Consider the following 22692-nt stretch of genomic DNA (forward strand, 5'->3'; position numbering starts at 1 on the left):
GAAAATCTCAGAAATTAAAAGAGAACAGTTCTCCAAAATGCACATGAATCCATTTTTTTTAAAAAGAGGGTTTTTAAAGAAACTGTAAATTCAACAAACAGCTGTAAAAGAATGATCTTTTCTAACAGCAAAACTACGTTAATTCAGCCACTCTCAAGCTTAAGAAAAGTTTATTTTCACTGTGTACTTAGACAAATTAACCGTAACACCCAAGGCTAAATGAGTAGGTAGATCTGTATTTTATTCATCAAGTCGTGACTCAAGTCGATGTCACAATCTTTGACAAAATATCAGGCCCCTACACAATAAATATTTATAACACTATGACAGCCAGAAATAGTAAATGGTGAATTATAATGAAAAAAATATTGTACAGTTTGCCTCAGTTGACTGCATTACATTGAGTTTTCAAATGTAACGGAGACTGATTTGAAAAGATTTAAAATAAAGAAATAAATAGCCTTCTGTGCAAAACTGTAATAATAACAACAGTTCTAGACTATATATGAAGACTGAGCAAATATTTCAAACACTCAAAGGTGCATAACCAGCAGGATAGAAGTGCTGGAACTCAGCCACCATTAACTATAATATCCTGTGATGTGAAAAAACATAAGGAAGGCCGGCACATAACCAAAAATTACCACTCGATAGGAGACAAAGCATGTTGTGCTGTGTGAGAGTGGGGGCCTGAGGGAGCAATGTGATTGCCTCCCACGCTTTGAAAACCCCTGATCTAATGTTAAATCTTACACACTGATTCGATGTGTGTTTGTTAATTCACTCAGTAATATACAGCAACCGTCTGATTAGACTAACGCTGTGCACCGTGTGCATGACTATATATTTTCCCACCTAAGATGTGCTACTTAGTACATGAATTACATTTTTTTAGCGTTACCTTCAACTTCCTACAAAAAAGAAAGAAATTATTGGAGACAGCTAACGACAAGGTGAAGGATGACGATGTTGCTTTTTTTTTTACTTCATGGTGTCACGTGTGTTGCATATAATGTGTGTGTGTGTGTGTGTGTGTGTGTGTGTGTGTGTGTGTGTGTGTGTGTGTGTGTGTGTGTGTGCGTGTGTGCATGTGTGCGTGCGTGTATGTGTGTGTGTGTTGTGTGTATCTGCATGAGACAAAGTAGCAGAGTGTTGTCAGTCACAGAGTACCGGAAATGATGTATGAGCGCCAAACGTCTGTTGCCATGGCAACAAAGAAAACATCACACTGATGGAGCTTGTACATAACACAATATTCACAAATAGAAAGCGTGCCCCCCCACCCCCACCCCCGTTTTTGTATGTGTACGCCTGTGTCTGTGTGTGTGTGTGTGTGTGTGTGTGTGTGTGTGTGTGTGTCGCACGTGAGGTTTCATGTTATTTTTCAGTTAGATTGAAAGACGTATTTACACGTTACTGAAGATTCCTTCTCATTCAATCTTGAGCGTTTTTAAGTAAACATTCGCTGCCAACAGTGAAGCTGCTGGATGATCCAAGGGTTTCCTCTAAATAATTCAAGCGCAGACCAAAGTATTTGAGGTCAAATATCAATTACAAACTCATATTTGCACGCAGCCACTTCCTCACCCTCCACTGTCGTCTGTCATTGTCTAAACTAATACCTTCATTACCAGCATGCATTAGGAAAATGTTTTGCCTCTCTCAGAGTGAGTGTAGCCTCCTCAAACGAGAACTTGCTTCAATACTCTGAAGTGCGTGCGGAAGGTCTTTATGTAGATTTTGTTGTTCAGCCTTAATGTTCTTATTGCACCGAAAATCTTCAGAAAAAAAACACAGCTTTCTCTTCATGTCCACATCATGCAACGACTCTGCAGCTCACACGCTGCTGCATGACTACGTCTGCAATCATGAGCATGATCACTTGGAGAACAGAGGATGTTTTGTGCACTTTCAGCATCTTCAGTGACTGTGCTATGTTTCATTGCTTTGTCATGTTCAAGTTCCCACAGTTTCAAATATTTTGAAGCAGAATTTCAGGGCAGTCATTGTCTGTTGTGCGTGCATAATTCTCTGTCTCGTTGTGTCTTTTGCTCACACAAACATGCGCGCATAGTTTGTGCCACATTGAGTAAACATGTCGCACTCCCTTTAGTACACGTGATTACACTTTTTTTGCTTGATTTTTTTTTTCTTTTTTTGCGCTGGGATACGGCTTTTCCTCTGCTCTCCCGCCTTCCTTCTTCATCTCCTTTTTTGATTTTTCTTTCGGAAGAATTATGACACAGTTTTTTTTAACCCTTTGCTCCATCGCATTGCGGTGGCTCCGTTTCCCCTCCTTTCCACTTCGCTCCCTTCATCCTGGTCTACCCGGATACGGATACCCGGGAATAACATCCCCACTCTCCCCCCCGCCCCTGCTTTACGTAACGCTTAAAGCCCTGCATATCCTCCCTGGCCATGGCAACAACCACATCTGGATCACACAGCCATGTAGACTGGCACCAGAGCACATGCGAAGCCCTCAAGACTCACCACAAAAGTCATGTGCACTGATAATCCCGTCTGCTATTGGACGAATCACACTCTGGAGGGATTCTGGAAAAGCATTGGTGCAGTGGGATTACTTTAGACTGAGGTGCCTTCGAGATTTTGCATGCATGTAAAGTTCGACCGATACCTGCAATTTGTTGCTGCATCCTCAAGATCTCTGACAAACTTGCATTTGTAGTACAGAGCAGGTCATGGTTACTGACTGTATCTTATAAAGTTTATAAGAAGTTTTATTTTTTTATTTTTCCTTGACCGTATCTTTTCTCTCCTTCATCCCTCTCTCCTCCTCTCCTTCCCTGGCATCATCTCGCCTCACTGTCTTTGCTTTGCTGGGGTTTTCTGGTGCTGCCATTCAGCTAGTCATTCATCTGCAGAGTAGTACTGCCCCCAAATGGCCAAACTCTCACATTACAGGGTTGTGCTCTTGAGTGGATGGAGTGATCTGGAGCTCCAAACACTGGTCTCAAGTTTGTTATTCATGTAATTTCTTTGTTGCTGGGAAGAGGATCCGTGAGTCTGCAGTGCAGTGTGGGAAGTGTGACTCTGTCCAAGTCCTAATAAGTGCAGTGTCAATGTCCTGAATGATGAAGGTGTCCTTTGCGACACTGCACAAAATATCTGGTAGAATCATTTCTCGCTTCATGTGAAACTAGAACGAAGCCAGGAGCGAGAGCAGCGCCTAGCAAAAGCTCTGATGGCTCTGCCCCTTCAAGACATCCAGCCCGGCGTCCGTGACCTCCGTGCAAACGACGGACTGCGTTTATTTTTGACGCGATCGACGGTGATGGTCAGTGGCAGAGTGGTGACCATCGGCAACATGGGAACATGTGCCCAACATAGCTGTTGCTATGGTAACAGCAAAAGACTGGTGGATCGAGTTATAATTGGACGGAGCAAATGGTGGGTTGTGGGAGGGAGAGACACAGAGCACAGGGGTGGAAGATGAATTAAGGGATGGGGGGAATGGGATGGGAGAGTGAGTGAGTGAGTGAGTTGAGGGCGGCGCTGTGCCCGCACACAGTGCAGGTAAAAAAAGGAGGAGGAGAAGTTTCTCGTGTGTCGTCACGTGGCGTTTGACAGATGTAATTAGGAGCCAGAGACATGCCTGCGTTTGCACATTAAAAGCATGAAGTCTCTGAGTAGAGACAGCCAATGGAAGCTGCTGAACACCTACACAAATATTGCACTGCCAGCACAGCAGCAGGGAGAGATGGTTAAGCTTAGCTTTAGGGGGAAATTCTCTTTTAGTGTTGTTCTTCACACCTTCTCACTTACTCTTGCCAGTTTTCAAAACTTATCTCTATTTTGTATGACTAAGCGCTAAAACTCTTGATTTCCCACCATTGTTTCATGTTGACTTTCACGACTCCTCTCTGGAACTTTATGTGTATGCAGCGAACATATTTTCATATTTCACCCACACATCTTTTGTGCTCGAATAGCTGCGACAACCACTATTGTCTCCACCACCTTTTACAAAGACTCTTTTACAGCCTTTTGTTGTGAGCCAATAGCAAATTCAGACCGTCCCAAAAAAAAAAAGCTTGAGGAAAAAGACATTCGTCTTCTCTAAATAATTAGTCAGATGTAATTCATCACTCAGAAATTGTGCTGTTTACTCAGGGTTGTAACCGCTGAGCAGCCACAGTAATCCCTCATCTCCACCCCTGTCCTCTTTCACCCTGTTTTCCTTTCACTGTGTGAGCCAAGCTGCTCGACTCCCTCCTCTCTGCGTTTACTGGATTGACTTGTTGTGAGCTCTGAGGAGTTGATAAGCCTTAATCTCTCACTCTGTCTGTGTCTCCTTTTCTAACAACTGTTGTTGTAAGAGCCCGATTTAAAGGACACTCGGCCACCACTTATCGCATTGCGGTATATACATTACTGATGCCCGTGGTTTCTCAATCATTTTGTTCTGTGAAGTATTCACTGTGTGATATTTATCAGGTAAAAAGGAACTGTTACGCAGGACTCACAGGGTTAACTTTTTTTACTACTGAGGACTGCAGCTGCCAGTTGCTCTCATAGTCTTATTGGTTAGATCGAAGCTCCTGATGTGCTGACTGGCTGCTGCTGATAATTAAGTCCCTCCCAGTATTGTATTTGTTTTATGGATACACGAGCCAAGCTGAGCATGACTTCTTGACTCATGCAGTGTAGCGGGAAACCTTACCACACATATGCGCCATTTTCCCTCACCTTTTGAGTTATACATGAACATTATGTTGCCTTTCCTTTGTCTCCCACTGTCTCCCCCACACACTCCTCCCTTCAAGAGAACTGTTTTCACAAGTTGTTTTCTCTCTACCACCTCCCTCTCCCTCCCTCCCTCCCTCTCTACCTCTCCTGCTGAAAATGACTCCTAGTCTATTTTTACCCTCCGGTCCTCTCCACTCTTAGCTTGTTCCACCCATTTTTTCTCTTGTTCTAACCACACTGACTGTCCTGTTTAAATTTCTATTTTTCTATTTCTCTCTGTGCCTTTGTCTCTCATGTCTCCTGGAGGTTTTGCAGCAAACATGTAATGAAAAAAAAAATTGGAGGAAGCATGTTTCCATCAAAGAGTAAAGAAAAAAAAGCAGTTTGAGAATATACAAGGGCTGTTCGTGGTGCAAAATTACATCACTTGAATCCCTTCTGTGCGTCTGAAAAGCCGAGTTGCAGCATCAGTAAATTAAGGAAGTTTTTCATCTCTTTCTCTCAATATGAAACCACTCTTGCAGTTTTGCTTTCATGTTCAGTAAGTGCAGAAGTGCATTGCCATTTTGACCCCAAAGCTCTGCACTCTAGTGCATCCTCTGCAGATGGCAGAGTCGAAAAGCAGCGTGGCAGGTAAACAGTGGTTAGCACAGCAGCGCCTCTCTTCACGGACGGTCTTCTTGGGTATTAAACTTGGAGCCCAGCATTTGTAAAGGAGGCGGGATTGTGTCTGACTTCTGTTAAGTCATTGGTTGGCCTACATCTGAGTGTCGACTCTTTATTCGCGCCTTCGCGCCATCAGTCAAGGTTTACTACGACTCATCCGCCAATGAGAGGAGGACGGGGCGGGTCTATGAAGAGAAACACCAAAAATGCGCACTTTTGAGGCTTTAATATCACTCCAGATGGGGTGCGTGCATTGGGATAACCGAGGTATATCGTGTTTTTCATTTATTCGCTGTACATATCAAAAAGGAGGGTATTTTTTAGGATGAGAAGAGATTAAAGAGGTAAAGCCGGGTTAAATTTGCATATGACTGGCATTCCAGTGCACACTACGACCAATCAGAGCTCGACGTGGGCAGATGACAGGTGGCTCTGTTGACCAATGGGCGAGCGGCGTTTGCTGAGGGAGGCGGGACAAGGCTGGGCGAGGTTGACAGGACGAGAAGGGGAGGGGGACGAGCACTGGGGGGGCAGGCAGCCTAGTTTACAACAAGAGGAAGAGGGAGGGAAAGAGAAAGAAAGGGCCAAAACTGGCGAGAGAGGCACACAACGAGACACAAATAAGGGAGTAAACTTGTGGTGGGAGCTGTAGAGATGCGACACGAGGACTTCTGTTGGCCAGAACAACGCGTGTAACAGACGGACCGGACAGCGCGCGCGATGTCGTCCGAGCGGAGTGGCTAGCTAACCTGCTGCAGACGGACGGACCTCCTCTCCAGCAGCTTTAACCTGGACGTCGCTTGTTTTTAAAGCCCCCCCCCCCCCTCTCTACCCCCCCTCCTCGCCGCCGCCGCATCTTCCACCAGCCCCTGGTTCTCTTCCTCGGAAAGCTCGTCCGAGTCGGAGGAGAAAGAGGAGGAGAAGGAGGAGTGAGGGGAAAATCCAGCGGCTTACATCCTCGTTTTCTGCCCGCTGTTATCGCTGTGTTGTTGTAGTCTGTCCTCTGTCGCTAGCTAACGCCAGGTCTGTAGTCAAATCGTTCAGGTCCGTGGCCGTATTGTTCAGGTAGGAGCAGCTCGATGCGCTGCGTGCTCTCAAAGACGGGATTGTAGGGGTCTCTCCTGGTAATCACGCTGATGGATAGCGGGCTACAGGGTGATGGATGAATGCACCAGATTTACGGTCAACAACAACAACATCTTCTGCGTGCACACCGAGGATAGATCCAAGCCGGCGGTTGGTCTTTTCTAGCAGGTGATAGCTGAACTCAAAACAGGTGCATATCGAGTAACGTAAAGAAGTTAGTATTACTGAGTAATGCACCGATCAGACAGCCAGCATTGGATTGTTTCGCCACGCATTGCACACTTGTGAGTGAACCTCTAGAGCTGAGATATGAGAACAATTGCGTTTCTTTTGGCCGTGTCTGTGCGGCGGGTGCACGACCAGGGGCGTTCCCGAGAGGTTGGTCCAATCTGGAGCGGTGCACTTGAGGCTCCTTTGATTGCAAGAGGCAGCTAAATGGTCCTCTCGGTGTATCCCCATATGATTCAGCAAGTATTTCAAGTCGGTGTTAAACGGTGGCCGCTCGGATCATAAACACTCGTCTTAAGTCTTCATTAAACAGACTCCAGCTTGGCTTGTTGCAGCGCCATAGAGCCTGATCGATACGGGGATCTCTGACAGAAGCAGCCCCGGACCTCCAAGAGTCGGGGGGGCTTTATGAGTTTCTCATCGCCCACGGAGCCAGCCTGCCCGCGGCTGTACTGTAGCGCAGGGCACGGTCTGACATGGCCCAGAAGGACTGCGTAGTTCCCGGGCGGATGTTTTAACCCAGGCCGTGGATGGGCGAGAGGCCTTGTTAACCCCTTCATGGCCGAGCTGCTGTAGTAATGTAAACAAACGGGGAGAGAGGGCATCGGGGGTAATTAGACCAAAGGGAGGAGAGAGCTCGCCTTCGATCATAATCATCTTTTCAGTGGGTCGTCTCTGCACTGTTACATTCTTAAAGACGCTACCTAAGTTTTTGTTTTCTATTGTGATCGTTTACAGTACATTTTGTCCGTTGATGCGTTTATTCGTCTGCGGCACTCTGCGAAACGGGGGTCTGTTGTCGTAATTTATTTACCCCCCCCCCAAAAAAAAAAAAAAAATATACCTCTCGTATGACGCATGTTGAAAGCTCGTCAGCTCCGGGAGATGATGCAGTAATTGTTGTGAATGATGACTGCAACCTGTAGGGATGAGACGGATACAAACACCACTGAGCACGTGTCGTCATCCGCTTCCCAGCAATATCTGCTCGAGATTTTGGATTAAACATGTCTCCTCTCTTGGATTGCTGTGTGTCGTAGAAGAGACATTTTAAAAAAGACCTATCATTATCATTATTTTTTGGAGGAACATCAAGGATTTCATTCAACCATGTTCTCATCCGAGAATCCTCAGTATCTTCGCCAAGGATTAAGCATGTTTGGTTAGTCCATTTCACATCCCTTTCATGTTTGCTTTTCTTGTCAGTTCTGTATACGCACATCAGTGTTTACTTGCTGTCAGGCTTTAGTAATGTACAATATGAGATATTCAGCCTATTTGTGATGGCTTTAAGGTGATGGTTTGACTTTTTTTTTTACTCTCTTCAGAAAATCGTTTATATGACTTTTTAAATCAATAGTGAAAATGCACAATAGCTGAACAGCTTTTGATTCAGAATGTAGCAGCTTCTGTTCTCCTACATACAGCCTGTTATTGAGAACAGAGAGTCCTTTTGTACATCTGCTGTTGTTGAAGTGATTTAACCAGTTAAGTGGATTGAGGTCTGCTTTTGTGGCTGCACTGATATTCCTGGTAGTTCTGAGAGCTCCGAAGCTCTTCTTTTCTGCCAGGAAATGGACTGCCTCCCTTCACCCTCTCCAGTGTTAACTAATCTTCAAGTTCAAATAATCTACTGCTCTATGTCCAAACAAACTACTGCTACACATACTAAATTGTAGTCAGGGTTCATTAATCATTTTGTCTTTTCAACTAAAGTTAAAACAAAAGAATAACAAGCACACTTTGAAATGGTAATAATCGTTCATTAAGATATAAACACAGGCATGATGTAACTGTGAGAGCTGTGGTTTCCTGTCAAAGGAAATAGTAGCACGATAACATGAATCTTAAAATGACTGTTTCTTTGGAACCCGATTGCTGAGAATTATAAAATTAATATTCTTTTCTTCTGCAGTGTGGACCAATGTCGAGCCCAGATCAGTTCCAGTCTTCCCTTGGCATTCGCTGGTCCCATTTCTAGCACCTACCCAGTCAGATGCTCCCTCTCAGCCAGGAGAGGGCCAGCACCCAGTTAACCACCCCCAAGCAGCGAGTCTGAAGACAGGTACCGTTTCAGCTCCTGACTGATGTAATAGCTGTGGAGAAGTTGTTTTCAGCAGTGATCTACCTGTTTATACAGTTTTTTTTTTTTGGTTTGTTTGTGCTGCTTGAAATTGCTGTTCATCTCTTTTGTTGTTTTTCCTCAGAATGTCAGGGGGTGGCAGCGCTGTCACTGGAGCCTGCAGAGGCCCCTCCCACCGCAGAGAGAGGTCCCCCGTCCCGGCCCCCCCCTTCCTCTGATGAGCCGCCTCCAGAGAAGGAGAAAGGAGATGCAGAGAGGGAGAGGCCAGACAGTGAAACTGAGAGTGACGTGGATGACCCGTAAGAGCAGTTGCTTTTTTGTTTGTTTGTTTAAATTTTCTTGTGTGTGAAGCCCATAGGCTAAAGAAACTCATAGAGGAAAAATAGCACATACTTTTTTTGCATTATCAGTTGTTCATCCTTTAAAGTGGTTATGTATTTGCTCAAGCCAGCTTTCACAGCAATTTTTCGTGTGGTGCTGTGTACCCACACATACAGTTAGGCAGTGTGATATTTTCTGTATCCTCGCTCTAATTTGGGCAGAGGAGCTCAATGCCAGAACAAAGCAGATGGGAACAAAAGCATTCCTTCTCTGGTCTCTATCACTATATGAAAGGCAGTGGCCGTGCTGTCAGCCACTGAAATGGATGAGCTTTCTGTTGAATCTGCTGATGCATCTCATGGGAGATGAACTACTTGTGTTTTGTATCTATATCTGAAAAAATTCACATCTCCAAGGTGAGTTAAACCCAATGTGAGCAGGGAAAGAGGAATAAAGTGTTTAGGTGTCCGTCTGCACGCTGTCACAGTCTTCAAAGTTCTGCTGCAGATTACAGACAAATAGATGTTTCTGTTCCCCTCCTAGCTTCCTCCCGGGAGTCATACCAGAGCAGCCCCTCACCACATCTCCAGTGAAGAGACGCACTCAGTCCCTCAGTGCACTGCCCAAAGATGGAGACAAGAGCAGCCCAGGAAAGGTAGACTTCACACTGCATCCACAGCGTCGTCATACGCAGTGTTTATTGAGCTAACGTGTGTATTGTAATATTTCGTTGTAATGTTGTATTTTTTCTTTTTCTTTTTCAGAGGGAAAAGGACCACATCAGACGACCAATGAACGCATTTATGATTTTCAGTAAGCGCCATCGAGCGTTGGTGCACCAGCGACACCCGAACCAGGACAACCGAACAGTCAGCAAGATTCTTGGGGAGTGGTGGTACGCCCTGGGACCTAAAGAGAAACAAAAATATCATGACTTAGCCTTTCAGGTACACAGATGCACATGCAAATAAGTAGCTGTTATCCTGAGTGTAATGTAAGCAGTGGGACATATGTGACATATATTGTTCTTCTCTACCTCCCAGGTGAAAGAGGCCCACTTTAAGGCCCACCCAGACTGGAAGTGGTGCAACAAAGACAGGAAGAAGTCCAGCTCTGAAGGTCGTGGGGTCCCAGGGGGCAAAGACATCAGAGAGAGGAGTATGTCTGAATCCACAGGTCAGTCTCATTTGGCTCTCACAGTGAACAACATCCAGGCAAGTTTCAATTTGTTTGACAAGTTTTTTTTTTTTTGTTTGTTTTATTTCACTTGTCAGAGCCCCATTCTGTGGAGCTGAAGGGAGTCATTGCGGGTGTAGTGGGAGTTTCAGAGAGGAGCGCAGCAGAGGGTCCTGTGGGTCAGCTTACTCGTCCCAGAGCTTTCTCTCAAAGTGCCGTGCACAGTCTGGAGCGGGGCGACCGGGGAAACACACAAGCTCTGGCAGAGCTGGCACAGGTAAGCTTTGTCTTATTGCTAAACAAACTGCAAGCAGTTGGTACTTGCGGCAGTGTTTATAGAGTTTTATTGAAACAAAAAGTAATTAAAGTCACAGTTTGTTGCCATTTGCTGGATTTACTTTCCAATTCATCTTTTTTTGTCAAACATCTTGAGGTGCAAGTACTTGAGAGAACGTGTACAGAAAGTCACTTCGATGGCGTTCCGTAATCAACCTGTGCCGGCGAGAAGCCTTTTAACTGTGTGTCCTCGTTCTCTCAGATGTGCGGGGACGGTGGCAGTCAGTTTTCGAGCCACGCTCCTCCGCTGTCGCAGTCTCAGCGGGGAGTCAGCGAGGACATGACCAGCGACGAGGAGCGAATGGTCATCTGTGAGGAGGAGGGTGACGATGATGTCATTGGTGAGAAGTCAGCCTCACTCTTCTCATTAGATCATATTAAAGCATAAGAACACCGCGCTTCTCGCTCTGACCCAGATTGTTGGTTGCGTGCAAGTAGAAATCCCCTTCAACAGCGCAGTAAAGTTCTCTCTCACACAATTCAGGCTTGGTGGCAGCAGCGATGCCTTAAAAGTGATACTGTTATTCAGTGGCATGCCATATATTCTCTCAGTGCTGTTTAACTTACCATTTAGAGCTATTTTTACACAACATTAACACCTCAAATTTTAGAAGGCTGATAAATGAGGAGTTGTGTCTTGCACATGAGCTCCATTCAAGTGTGTCTGTGAAGATTCTCACTTATCCATAATTTGGTACATTCCATTTTGTCTTCATAAAAATGACCTTACATATCAATACCATGGAAATGCTCATTTCTGTGATTGATACCTTTTCAATCATGTAATTTAAATTAATGTCCCCTGTTTGGTGAAAGTTCCTCCAGAAGAGGAATCCAAACAGAGTAACACTGACGCAATTAGTACGCTTGTTTTTCTTTAACTGTGAACAGTTAAATGGTTTAAAATAGACTTTTGGATTCAAAGCTTGTCAAGTGAAGCTGTAGTGGGTTTTTTTTTTTTTTTCTCTTTCTCCCACAGAGGACCCTTATCCGAGCAGTTCCATAGACCTCAAGTGTAAAGAGCGAGTGACTGACAGCGACAGTGAGAACGGTTCAGGGGATGAAAGCGATCGCAAGGTAACGACATTTCCTGTCCCGTTGTTGATAGTTTCACTTTCTGACATCCCAGTTTGATTAATTAATAAGATGCATCTGTCATCCTTTTCAGAGAGTTTTTGCTCCAGTCATCTGCTCCTCTGCATCATCCTCATCCTCACATCACACCCCTCATGGCAGGAGTGTCTCACTGTCCTCTTACCCCACCAGCAAGCGATACGACGAGGGGAGATCAGGAGGGGGAGGCTTCTCTGACCTCAGGAGGAAGGAGAGAGGAGAGGGAGATGGTAAAGATGCATTTGGGTGCGAGGGAGGCGGGAATGTTCCCACCTCCTCTCTCTCCCTCTCCTCTGGCCAGTCAGTCCCTTCTCCAGCTGGAGGGCCTCCGTCCTCATCAGTAGGTCCCCTGGGCTCCAACCCCCTCCTGGGCATTGGCGCCGTGAGGGTGGCCTCCACGGTGGTCACCAACGTGATGCGCCCTGTCATCAGTACTCCGCTCCCGATCGCCAGCAAACCCAGAGACGGAGGCACTTCTTCCAGCCCACACCCACCAGACAGGAAGTCCCTGACCCCCCAGCAGCAGCAGCAGCACCACCACCACCACCACCAACTGGTGCTTGGTTCCGGATCAGGAGCCGGGGCCTCGGCTCCAGGGGGTGGGTACTACTCCTCGTCGTCTCCTAATCCCGTAGGTGGAGCGGGCCCAGGCGGTGTGGTGACTAATTTGGTGTTAGGGGGAGCTTTGTCTGCCCAGCCCGCTGTACAGCTCATCACCCCCTCCCCTCAGCCGCACCCCTCCCCGCAGCAGACCCTCTCCTCCACAGCCGTCTCAGCCCCACACAGCCAAGCCAACGGGCCCCTGCCTCTGCCCTTGCTTCAGCCCCAGTTTCTCCCCGCCTCCTCACTGGCTCCCCCTGGGGGTAAGGCCATCACACAAGTCCAGTACATTCTGCCAACCCTACCTGCCAACAACAACAACAACAACAACCACCCCAAGAGTCCACCTCAGCAGCTCAGCCAGCCAACCAGTATCTTCAACCTGCCCACAGCCCCACCGACACACATGTCCCTGGCCAACGGAAAACAGCAGGGCGCAAGTTCACTGGCAGGATACACGTCCAGCCCGGCGGTGGGAGTGGTCAGTCCGGGGACCAGAGGTGAGAGCTCCCACTGCAGACATGACACTGCCGTTTCTACCGCTGATCGCCTGCGCTGACTCCCGGTGACCCCCGCCCCCCGTCTCTTCGTCTCCTTCAGTGCAAACCCAGTCTCCGGTGCTCCAGGGTAAAATGCTTGTTCCCATGGCAACAGTTCGAACTGCGCCAGCCCCCACCCAACAGTTTCCCATTGTGGCTCCACCTGTTCCTGTCCAGAACGGCGCTCAGTCCGGAAGCAAGGTCAGCAAGCGTGCCGCTGATAATTTGTCTAAATTGTAGCCGCTTTGTCGATAACTCCCAAGTAAAAGCAAGCCGTCGCCTCGGCCACTCGCCCCGCCTCTTCATAGATTTTGTATTTGGTTTCCTCTTCCCTTCACGGCCTGCTCTGTCTGTGCCTCTGCAGATCATCCAGATTGCCCCCATGCCTGTGGTGCAGTCCCAGCTGCCTCAGGGTGGAGCGGTGCATCCCGCTAGCCCCTTTCCAGTAACGGTGGGCGCCGCAGCCGTGGTGGCTCCGGGATCAGCCCCTTCACAGGCCGTGCTGCTGCCGCCAGCACCAACAAGGTAGGAATCAAAGAACAAACATGAATGCTGGAGCTCTTTAATCAGGCAAACCACCCTCTTTATACCGCTCCCTGTGACTCTTATCATGTCTGGCAGGCTGCATACAGAGACCCCCACAGGACAGGCAGGCAGCAGGTTTGGTGGGTTTAGAGCGTGGGCCGACAGGATCGCTTTAGAATCATAAACAGCCAAAACAAAGAGTGCCAAAACAAATATATTCCGAACTGAAACATTTAGTAAACTGTCTGTTAAGCAAATGATTTTAATGCTCTCTTTCAAGCATTCAAATAATCACTCTTGTGTTGGTAAAAGTGTGTTTTTTTAAGACCGTTTCATTCGGAATGCCTAATTCCAAAACTGCTGCAATAAATTACGTTTAAATGCAAAACACCACAATCTCAATACTTTTGTTCTGCTGAGTTCTCACAACAGCATAATAAAATTAGCTTCTCAAAAAACACTTGAGATTTTAAATTAGATTTTTATGGGCCTCATTTTTGCAGTGTTAGTCTTTAATTAGCCAACTGTACAAGATACTAGTTACAGCACAAGAAGTTAATGTTATTTCTTATTTCTAGGTGAAATGTTTTTGTTATTGCATTTTGCCATCATCAGTAAAAGTTCCCTCTTCTCTACATCTTTCCGGTTCAGCACCATTTAAGCAGAATTTTCAGCATGATCAATCATTAAGACCACATTATGCTTTTCTACAGTACTGTTGAGCTGGGCACAGATATTTAATTTCTCTGTGGTTCACACTGCTTCTGCTCAGATTCTGACCCGCTGCCTGTTCACCAAAGAGAGCTGAAATTTGCAAATTGTGGGGTCAGTGCGTAATTGACAAACGCATCAGTAATTCAGCTGTTGTGCTGTGTGTGGCAGCAGTAGTGTTTCAGTCGGTGGCTGCTTCTGAAAAAGATAAGCGCTCATCATATTTCTTTTTTTCTTTTTTTTTTTTTTTATGTGATATCCTGGAGAGGTATTTCCTAGAAGCCTGGTAGACGGACTCAATACACTGTCTTATATCTTCTGTTAAAATACTTGTTTTTTCCAGAAAGCTTTAGACGCTTAACTGGTGTAGATTATAGCATCGATGATAAAGAAGTCAGGTTTTTTCTTCTCCATTCACCCCTGCATCATGTGTGAAAGCTCTTCTGCTCTCCTGATAACATTAAGTCTCACATCTGGATTTTTAGCTCCAGTACAGCTTGAGTCATTAAACAGTCGCAGTGGGACGTTTCTGTAATGCAGACTGACAGCCTAAAAGCTATAACAGAGAGACGAACCCAACAATATTTCAAATCAGATGTCTGGAAGGGTTATAAACAAATTATGTGCCAGTAAAGCTTGAGTCAGCACTGATAAACAGACATCCATTAATGAACATATGCCAGCTCCACTCACCATCGCCCCTCGAGCCCCTGAGCTACTGTTTATCTGCGTAATCACTCCATTATCCACAGTTTACTTCTCTGTAGCTGACAGTGGTGATATTTAATGTATCAAATATGCATTTCGTTTGCGTGTTGCGTGTGAGCTCCAGCATTCAAACCAAGGACCTGCCATTTGCTGATTTTTTTTTTTTTTTTTTTTTTTTTTTTTTTTAATTTTGTTTTTAATCTAAAGGTACTACAGCAGCGATTAAAGGAACGAGGCCAGCTACTCATGGGACTTCATTCAGAATCCCCCATAAACATTACTTATCCGACAGTAACTCCCCTCGAATCATTAAGAGCTTAAAGGAATTGAGTGAGTACGCAAAGCGAGCGTGTTTACTCCCAAAATAGACGGCAATCAGAACGAGTGTTTACATGACAATTTCACCCTTTGGACCGATGATAAAAAGTTTATTCAGCAGTAGTAGACTGAGTAAAAAACCCATCCAAATGGACCGTTTTACGCCTATCCTGGTTTTAAACAAGGCGGTTTTATCTCCGGAGGGCTTTGCTCGTGTTTAATAGAGGAATAAAATTCGCTTCAAGAAGGCATGGCATTGTGAATACTCTGAAAGAGGGGTGGTTTTTAAAATTTATTGGGTTTTTATTATTGAATACAAAGTGAATTAAGGTAGAATAAGCAATGTTGAGTTTTGGGAATTTGTGTAGAAGTTGCATGGCTTCCAGTAAGTCCTGATTTTTAAAGCAAAGTGAGGAGACAATGAAAAACACCAAAACTCCAGCAGGGTTGCAGCTGTAACTGCAGCTCTATTCTGGATGTGTTAGTCATGCTGCTGGTGGCCCAAGTTGCCTCTGCCTGCCACCCCCACACTACCTCTCAGCTCCTCACACACACACACACACGCACACGCACACGCACAGAGCACTAGTCACGTCGTGCTACTTGCTGGGATGTACTCACAAGCTGACCCTCACTGCAGCACTTCTCTTTTTGTCTTCCTCTTTCCTTTTAATCGCCTCTCATTCTGCCTCATCGCTGAACCGCAGCGCTGTTTGCCTCCGTTTAGCGAGGCGAAAATGTCGCCGTCCCTTCTCCCCGTGTTTTATGTTCTCCAACCATCTCTGTCTGCACCTCTTCAGGATCACCTATGTCCAGTCCACTCCGGGGGTCCCATCCACCATCCCCGTCGTGTCCACCACCACCACCGGCGCTTCTCCCACCCAGCAGGCCGTGCCTGTGCCCGGGTCGGCGTACGTCCCCTCGCCCCTCGCCACGCTCGGGTTCACAGCCATCGCGCCGCCCGGGCAGACGCTCGTTCAGCCGCTGATCGCAGGTTAGAGCGAGAATTAATGATGTGCTTTCTTTAAGTGACTGAAGATACACTTTGTAACATCTCAGGATCAGAGGTGAGACGCAGCGAAGCACATTCAGTTTGCCCAAGAACAAAGGCGAGCAGTCGAAGCTTGATTAAACTAGTTTTAAGGCTACAAAAAGGTGCATCCAAAACCAAAAACCAGAACCAAAAACTTCGATTCAAATTGTGACGGTTTGTGGCCCATTGGTTGAAACAAATGGGGAAAACATGACCAAGTGAAATATTGTATGTCTTTGGCCCACGACAGGTGAGATTTTAATTATCTGATTAAAAAATAAATATCCCATCTATTAAATGATAAACAATAATTCATAAAAGTACTGAAATTTTTTTTAACTTTATTTTTAATATATCTAAAATGTCTCGAAGATCCACAGCAGTTTGGATTAAATTATAGTGAAAATGATGCTGTGTTTATCTCCTTATTGCAGAAGCACGCACTGTGCATTTCCGGCCTTGGCATCAGTTACAGTTTACTTTCTAAATTACGCTTTTCATCCAAATTTGATAACTTTTTTAATTTGCTTACAGATTAATTCTGGCTTGACTGCAAAATACATTGTCCTAAGGACATTTTTCCCAAAGTAATTACAAAAGCCAGTATTTTAATGGCTTATGAGAGTGATTTGCTTCTTTTCTTCTGAGATCAGTGATCAGGCACTGATTCATCTTAATAAAAAAAAAAAAGTGTCTGCTGGTGCGACTTAAAGAGCAAGTCAGGGCTGCAGTATAATCAAAATCTCAGACACTTAAAGAGGAAATGTGTGACGGGAATAGGAAGGTATGAAGTTGTTTATTCGAAAAAGAATCGTTATGAGTTTTAAAAAGAGACTCACTCCTCTCATGAACTGATTTCACTTATTTAGATCTTTATATCTGTCGTAGTGGCTGTTTTGTTTTCTCTTTTGTCAGTGTAAAAAAAACAAACAAAAACAAATCACTCCATAAACAGAATGTTTAAACAGTGCATAAACAGAAACGCTCCAAACAGAAAAGTTCACAGTGAAAACTGGCTTTAGCTCCTGACCATGCGCAGCCTTTACAGAAAGTCATGAACAGTTTGTTTGGATAGCGGACTTAAATGCTGATCCCGGTTGACCAATAAGTTCCATGTTAATTATGTGTTTATATTCTGTGAAGAAACCAGAGGCATTTATTGAGCATCTTTTATAGAGAGAGAGAGAGAGAGAAAATCCTTCTCAGTTTGACAAATGAATAATACAGTGTTGGAAAATGTCCAGTCCAGTTTATATAACTGATTATTTTTCACGAGAAATGAAAATGAGCAGCGTTACCCTGACCTTGCAGGTAACAGTGTAAACACATGACTCATTTAAGACCTCCAAAAAAGGAAGAAAAAAAAACATCTCACTAACAGACCTGTGTGGTTTTGCAGCAGTACAATACAGGAATTGTTCCCCGGCGACTGGAATCGTTTTGATCTGGAAAAATTCAAACCATTGTGGAGTGATTCGGGTTGTTATGTGACTCATCAGTAACAAACTTTGCGTCTCCACAAACCCTCTGAAATGAGCGCAGGGCTGTGTCCTGTAGATTAGTCATGGAAAATAAGAACTAGTGAAGATGATAAAAAGGTTTGACACCAACATGTTGGGTTTAATGAGCGTGAGCTGACGTGCCACAGCCGTGACCATCCACCCTAAAAACACCACATCCTGCTTTTATACTAGTTGATTTTAGAAATTGACTCAATTGAGCTGATTTAGCTTCATTTCAGTCTGGTGTGACTTTAAGAATCTTCCCCTGCTTCTATGATGTCTGTAATTATGTAATTATTCATGTTCTGCATGTTAACGTCTCAAGACAAAGCGGTGCAAATTTCTCCTGACAGTTGTTTTGAAGGAAAGACGTCACATGAATATTTTCGGATGTAAAACTGTGTATCGTCAGCGTGACATGAATATTTGACCCCGGTCTCCCTCCTCCAGGTCAGCCCCCCCTCATAGCCGCCGCTCAGTCTCCGCAGCCCTCCACCTCGGCCCCCGCCTCGGCCTCCGGAGGACAGATAGTCACGGCCATCTACCCTTCTTCACCTAGCGTCACCATGGCAACAGGGGTGGTCTCCATGGCAGCGGTGCCCCCCAGCGTGGTGTACTCCGTCTCCAGCCCCTCCAGCGCTTCCCCCCACATCCTGCCCAAGCACACCGCGACGCCCGTCGCCGTCACGCACCCACACCCGCAGGCTCACGCCGACAGACAGGCGGACCGGCCGGCCGAGCTGCTGACGCATCCAGACAGGCAGCTGGAGAGGCAGGCGCAGACCGCCGCCAGCAGCAGCGGCGGCGGCGGCAGCTCAGTGGCGCCTCCCAGTGGCCCAGCTGTGTCCTTAAGGCCCTGCAGTCCTCTTCAGATGCAGACGCCTGGTACGGCCGCCCGTCCTGTTTACAGACCAGAAAAGAGCTTTTGGAATCAAGCTTGTGTGACTGATGTTTGGGTTTTTGTGTTGCAGGCAGTGCGCCGGGCACGCCCAAGCTAACCCCGCTCCCGGTGCGAATCCCGCAGAAGGTGAAGGCGACAGTGGCCACCATCCCCGTGGGCAGCTATGATGGGGGGGGCCGGGGAAAGGAGAGAGAGCGGGACAAAGACAGGGAGAGAGAACGGGAGAGAGAGAGGGAGAGAGAAAAGGAAGCGGCAGTAAACAGTCACTTTTCCTTTGATCCCGAGCCGGCGGGGCAGACCAGGTCTCCGTCGGCACATCCCAGCGACGAGCCGCCGCCCCTGCCGCCCCCCGACAGAGGCCCGGAGGGATGCGGCGCCGCAGAGGCCTCTGAAGCCAAGAACAGAGAAAGCACAACCAAAGAGGTGAGAAATTAAAAACAATCCAGCCAGCGGTCGTCCAAACCGGGCGGCGCTCCGGTATTCACCAGCTGTGTTGGACTGTCTGTGCAGGCTGGCTGGAAGGAGTCCCTCCCTTCCTCGCCTCTCCCCCCTCCCACAGCCGCCGAGCCCACCCTGCCTCCCCCACAGACCGACAAAGACGGCCCGACTCCCAAAAAGGTCAAAGCTCGCCCACCTCCGCTGAAGAAGACCTTCGACTCGGTGGACAAGTGAGTTAGAGCCCTCGAGTAACGACCGCAGGCCGCATGTCCCTCGGACGGTGTGTATATACTCTGCGTTCTGTGCATGTGTGCGTGTTGGACGGGCAGGGTGTTGTCGGAGGTGTATTTTGAGGAACGCTTCGCCGAGCTGCCCGAGTTCCGGCCCGAGGAGGTCCTGCCTTCACCCACCCTGCAGAGTCTGGCCACTTCCCCCAGAGCCATCCTGGGCAGCTACCGCCGCAAGAGGAAGAACTCAACAGGTCTCACTTCGTTACACACACACACACACACACACACACACACACACACACACACACACACACACACACACTGCTATTTATTGGGTTGTTACTGTTGTGGGTCAGCAGCTTCTGGGTCATTTGAAATCGGCTGTTTTGCTATTATTGTGAATGCAGGGATGTGAATGGGTTTGTCCTCTTTCAGATTTGGACTCAGCCACTGATGATCAAGTGTCTCCAAAGAGGAAGAGTCGGCGGCGCTCCAGCTGCAGCTCTGAGCCCAACACGCCTAAAAGTGCTGCGAAGTGCGAGGGAGACATCTTCACCTTCGACAGAGCAGGTAATTCACACACTCCGAGAAGCTTCAGGACAGGGGCGGCGTGTTTAAGATCAGCGTTACCCCACCTGGTCTGTTTCTGGTTGTGGAGATTCTCAATCCAGCTTTGAGGAATTTGAAAGTCTTCTGCTTCGTGATGATTTAAAAACCAGTCTGTTGGGTTATCATCGTTTGATCTGTCTCGTCTTCTCTGAGTTAGACTGAGGATAAACTAGATTCACTGCAGTGAATCAGCAAACCATCAGAGCGGGATTTTATGATGAGACACACCAGCGTAGCACTCCAGCTGCCATGTCTGATATAAACAGTACTCAAATATAATAATAAGATTAATAATAAGAGATTAAATCATTTTTGGTGACATTGAGGATGTCAGTAGTCAGAAGGGTTTGTTTGCCTTTTTAAAAAAGAATCGAGAATGTTTACTGGCAACCACATTAAATACTACTTTCTATTTGAGGTACGACTTTAAAGATGTTTCCACATGTTTTATTTTCACAAAATTTGAAGAATTCCAAACAAAAAACAAAAAGAAATGATAATCCAAATTTCTGACAGCATCACAAAATGATGCAGTTACACAGAATCAGCAACGACTAATGTAAAGATGACTCCAGGTTATGCCCGGAGTGTGTGGAGAATGGTGAGCTGCTAATATTCAAACTTAATGAAACGAACGCAAAAAATGCTCAGTTAAAGGTATGATGGATGATTTTCTCGAAAAAGTCGAAGCCAAACGTCTGTGACTCGCTTTTTGAAAACGCGCATGTACCAGACCATCCCACCTGCTCTGCTGCTCCTGCGAGCGCGCTTGACGGCGTTACGCAAGCATTTCTTAAGCGTGATTGACATGTCGGAGGACCAATAGTTGAGACTCGCATCACGCCATTCATTGGCTAAAACATCGTCCATTACACCTTTAAGCAGTAATTTACACACAGTCCATAATCCACACTGCTGGAAGCTTCGCTCTGCTGGTGACACTCACTTAGTTTCATGTTAAGATGTTAAGATACACAGAGACAGGAACACAGATTGTTATTAAATCCAGTGATTTTCAAACTTCAGTATCATATTTGTGGATTTCCATTCAACACTATGTCACATGTGGTCAGCGACATAAAGAAGTGAACGAAATGAACAGCATGTAAATAGTTTTTTTTGTCTCTGTTTAAGTAATCTTAATTGTCATTGCATCTCTGAAATGAAAAGTGGAAATGTTTTAAATGCTGGAATCAATTCTGTTTTTTGGTTGAACTGAACAAAAACTAAAGCGAGCTGTTGGATCTTGAACCCATGTCCTGAAGCGCTCCATGTGCATGCTCCCCTCCCAGCCCCGGATGGAGAGGACATCCTGGCAGAACTGGAGTTCGATAAGGTGCCGTACTCGTCCCTGAGACGCACTCTGGACCAGAGGAGGGCGCTGGTCATGCAGCTGTTCCAGGAGCAGGGCTTCTTTCCGTCAGGTGAGATGAAAACTTCAGGTTCAGACCAGGTTTCCGCCGGCAGACGCTCACTCCCGGTTTTCGCTGTCCTGCTTCCAGCTCAGGCCACCGCAGCCTTCCAGACCAGATACTCCGACATCTTTCCCACCAAGGTGTGTCTGCAGCTGAAGATCAGGGAGGTCCGGCAGAAGATCATGCAGACCGCCACTCCCTCCGACGCCTCCGACCTGGTGGGCTCCCTGCCCGGACCCTCAGGCTCTCAGTCAGGGGAGGCGTCCGCGAGAGGAGGGGTGGACCTGCAGGACGAAGACGTGGAACAGGGTACAGACGCCGTCCCAGAGGACGCCCGGGACTCCCAGGACTCCTCCAGATGAGGGGCGCCGACGCGTTTCATTGACCAATCAGTATCCGGTGACCTTCTCACCCCACGCACAAACACGCTGTCATGCTTTTCTCACCGCGCTCGGGTCAGATTCTGAGTCTCCTTCCATCCTCCGAAGCCAACCTTTGAGAGTGAGAATGGTTTGAAATGTTGGGACCTACTATTTTCTCTTTTTTTTTTTTTTTTTTTTCGACACGTGATCCTTACACCAAAAAAAAGGACCCTTTGAAAAGCAGTGGCACAAAAACTCCCACACGCCTCCACCACGTGTACACACACACCCACACACACACACACACACACACCATGCAAACTCTTTTACTCCCTCACTTGAATTAGCAATCTGTATTTAACCACCCTGGAGGAAACTCCCATCGATGCCAGTGAACGAAGGACCACTGTGTAGAGCTGCACTCATCTGCCTTGAAGGAGACAAGAAAAAAAAAAAACCAAACAGGTTCTCACGTTGGACTGAGAGACCCGCGGTGACGGTCGGCGCTTTTAGAATTGGACATTCTATGTTTTTGATATTTGTTTTAGAGGATCTGCTTGAGGAGCAACCTTGTATGTATGTGTTGTAACCTGGTGTTTAGTTTCCGCTGCCTCTCGGGGGCTGGGCCCCCAACAGGCGGAAACCTCTTGATTTGATGGGACGAGTCGTTGCAGTGGACCTGGAAAGATGTTTTTTGTTTTGTTTTTTTACATTTTTTCTTTTCTTTCATTCTTTTTACTCGCCTGTAGACCTTCAGGGGAGGTTTACCAGGAGTGACTGAAAAACAAACTGACTGAAACTTAAAGTGGACTTTTGGCAGTGCCATCATTCCTGTTGTTTTACCTGACTGGCCGAGTCCTCCCTTCTCGCGGCTGAGCCGAGCACGCGCCAGTAGGTAGGAACCAAGCATTCCTGTGCCTCTTGTTCGCTAGCCATGAAGGAAGGAGGTGGGCCAGAGTCACCGGGCACATCCTGGCTCTTACTTTCAGAGGTCGGGGCTGATAAGACCTTAATCCTCTATTTGCCAAGCAGTTTTATTAACTTTTTTTAAGACGATTTGATTTGTATTTAACATGGTCATA

The 22692-nt window shown here is 46.5% G+C and overlaps 1 protein-coding gene across 8 annotated transcripts in view; it reads left to right on the top strand.

The window, feature by feature from the left end:
• cicb (capicua transcriptional repressor b) overlaps window positions 1-22659 on the top strand; it is a 36124-nt gene extending 13465 nt beyond the window's left edge. For 2 of the 8 annotated variants that reach the window (XM_030103035.1, XM_030103036.1), the window contains 19 exons: window positions 8606-8755; window positions 8898-9072; window positions 9638-9749; window positions 9859-10041; window positions 10138-10270; window positions 10369-10547; window positions 10809-10947; window positions 11586-11683; window positions 11775-12819; window positions 12920-13059; window positions 13223-13383; window positions 15921-16114; window positions 18106-18540; window positions 18627-18979; window positions 19067-19224; window positions 19315-19475; window positions 19660-19794; window positions 21099-21257; window positions 21336-22659. In XM_030103035.1, coding sequence (XP_029958895.1) covers window positions 8606-8755; window positions 8898-9072; window positions 9638-9749; window positions 9859-10041; window positions 10138-10270; window positions 10369-10547; window positions 10809-10947; window positions 11586-11683; window positions 11775-12819; window positions 12920-13059; window positions 13223-13383; window positions 15921-16114; window positions 18106-18540; window positions 18627-18979; window positions 19067-19224; window positions 19315-19475; window positions 19660-19794; window positions 21099-21257; window positions 21336-21610 — 4385 coding nt within the window. In that variant the 3' untranslated portion in view covers window positions 21611-22659. The remainder of the gene's footprint in view (window positions 1-8605; window positions 8756-8897; window positions 9073-9637; window positions 9750-9858; window positions 10042-10137; window positions 10271-10368; window positions 10548-10808; window positions 10948-11585; window positions 11684-11774; window positions 12820-12919; window positions 13060-13222; window positions 13384-15920; window positions 16115-18105; window positions 18541-18626; window positions 18980-19066; window positions 19225-19314; window positions 19476-19659; window positions 19795-21098; window positions 21258-21335) is intronic. The other 6 variants (XR_003932417.1, XR_003932418.1, XM_030103040.1 and 3 more) reach the window with 6 other exon arrangements.
• The last annotated feature ends 33 nt before the right edge of the window (window positions 22660-22692 follow it).

This window comes from Salarias fasciatus, chromosome 11 (assembly GCF_902148845.1).
Source record: "Salarias fasciatus chromosome 11, fSalaFa1.1, whole genome shotgun sequence".
Classification (NCBI taxonomy): Eukaryota; Metazoa; Chordata; class Actinopteri; order Blenniiformes; family Blenniidae; genus Salarias; species Salarias fasciatus.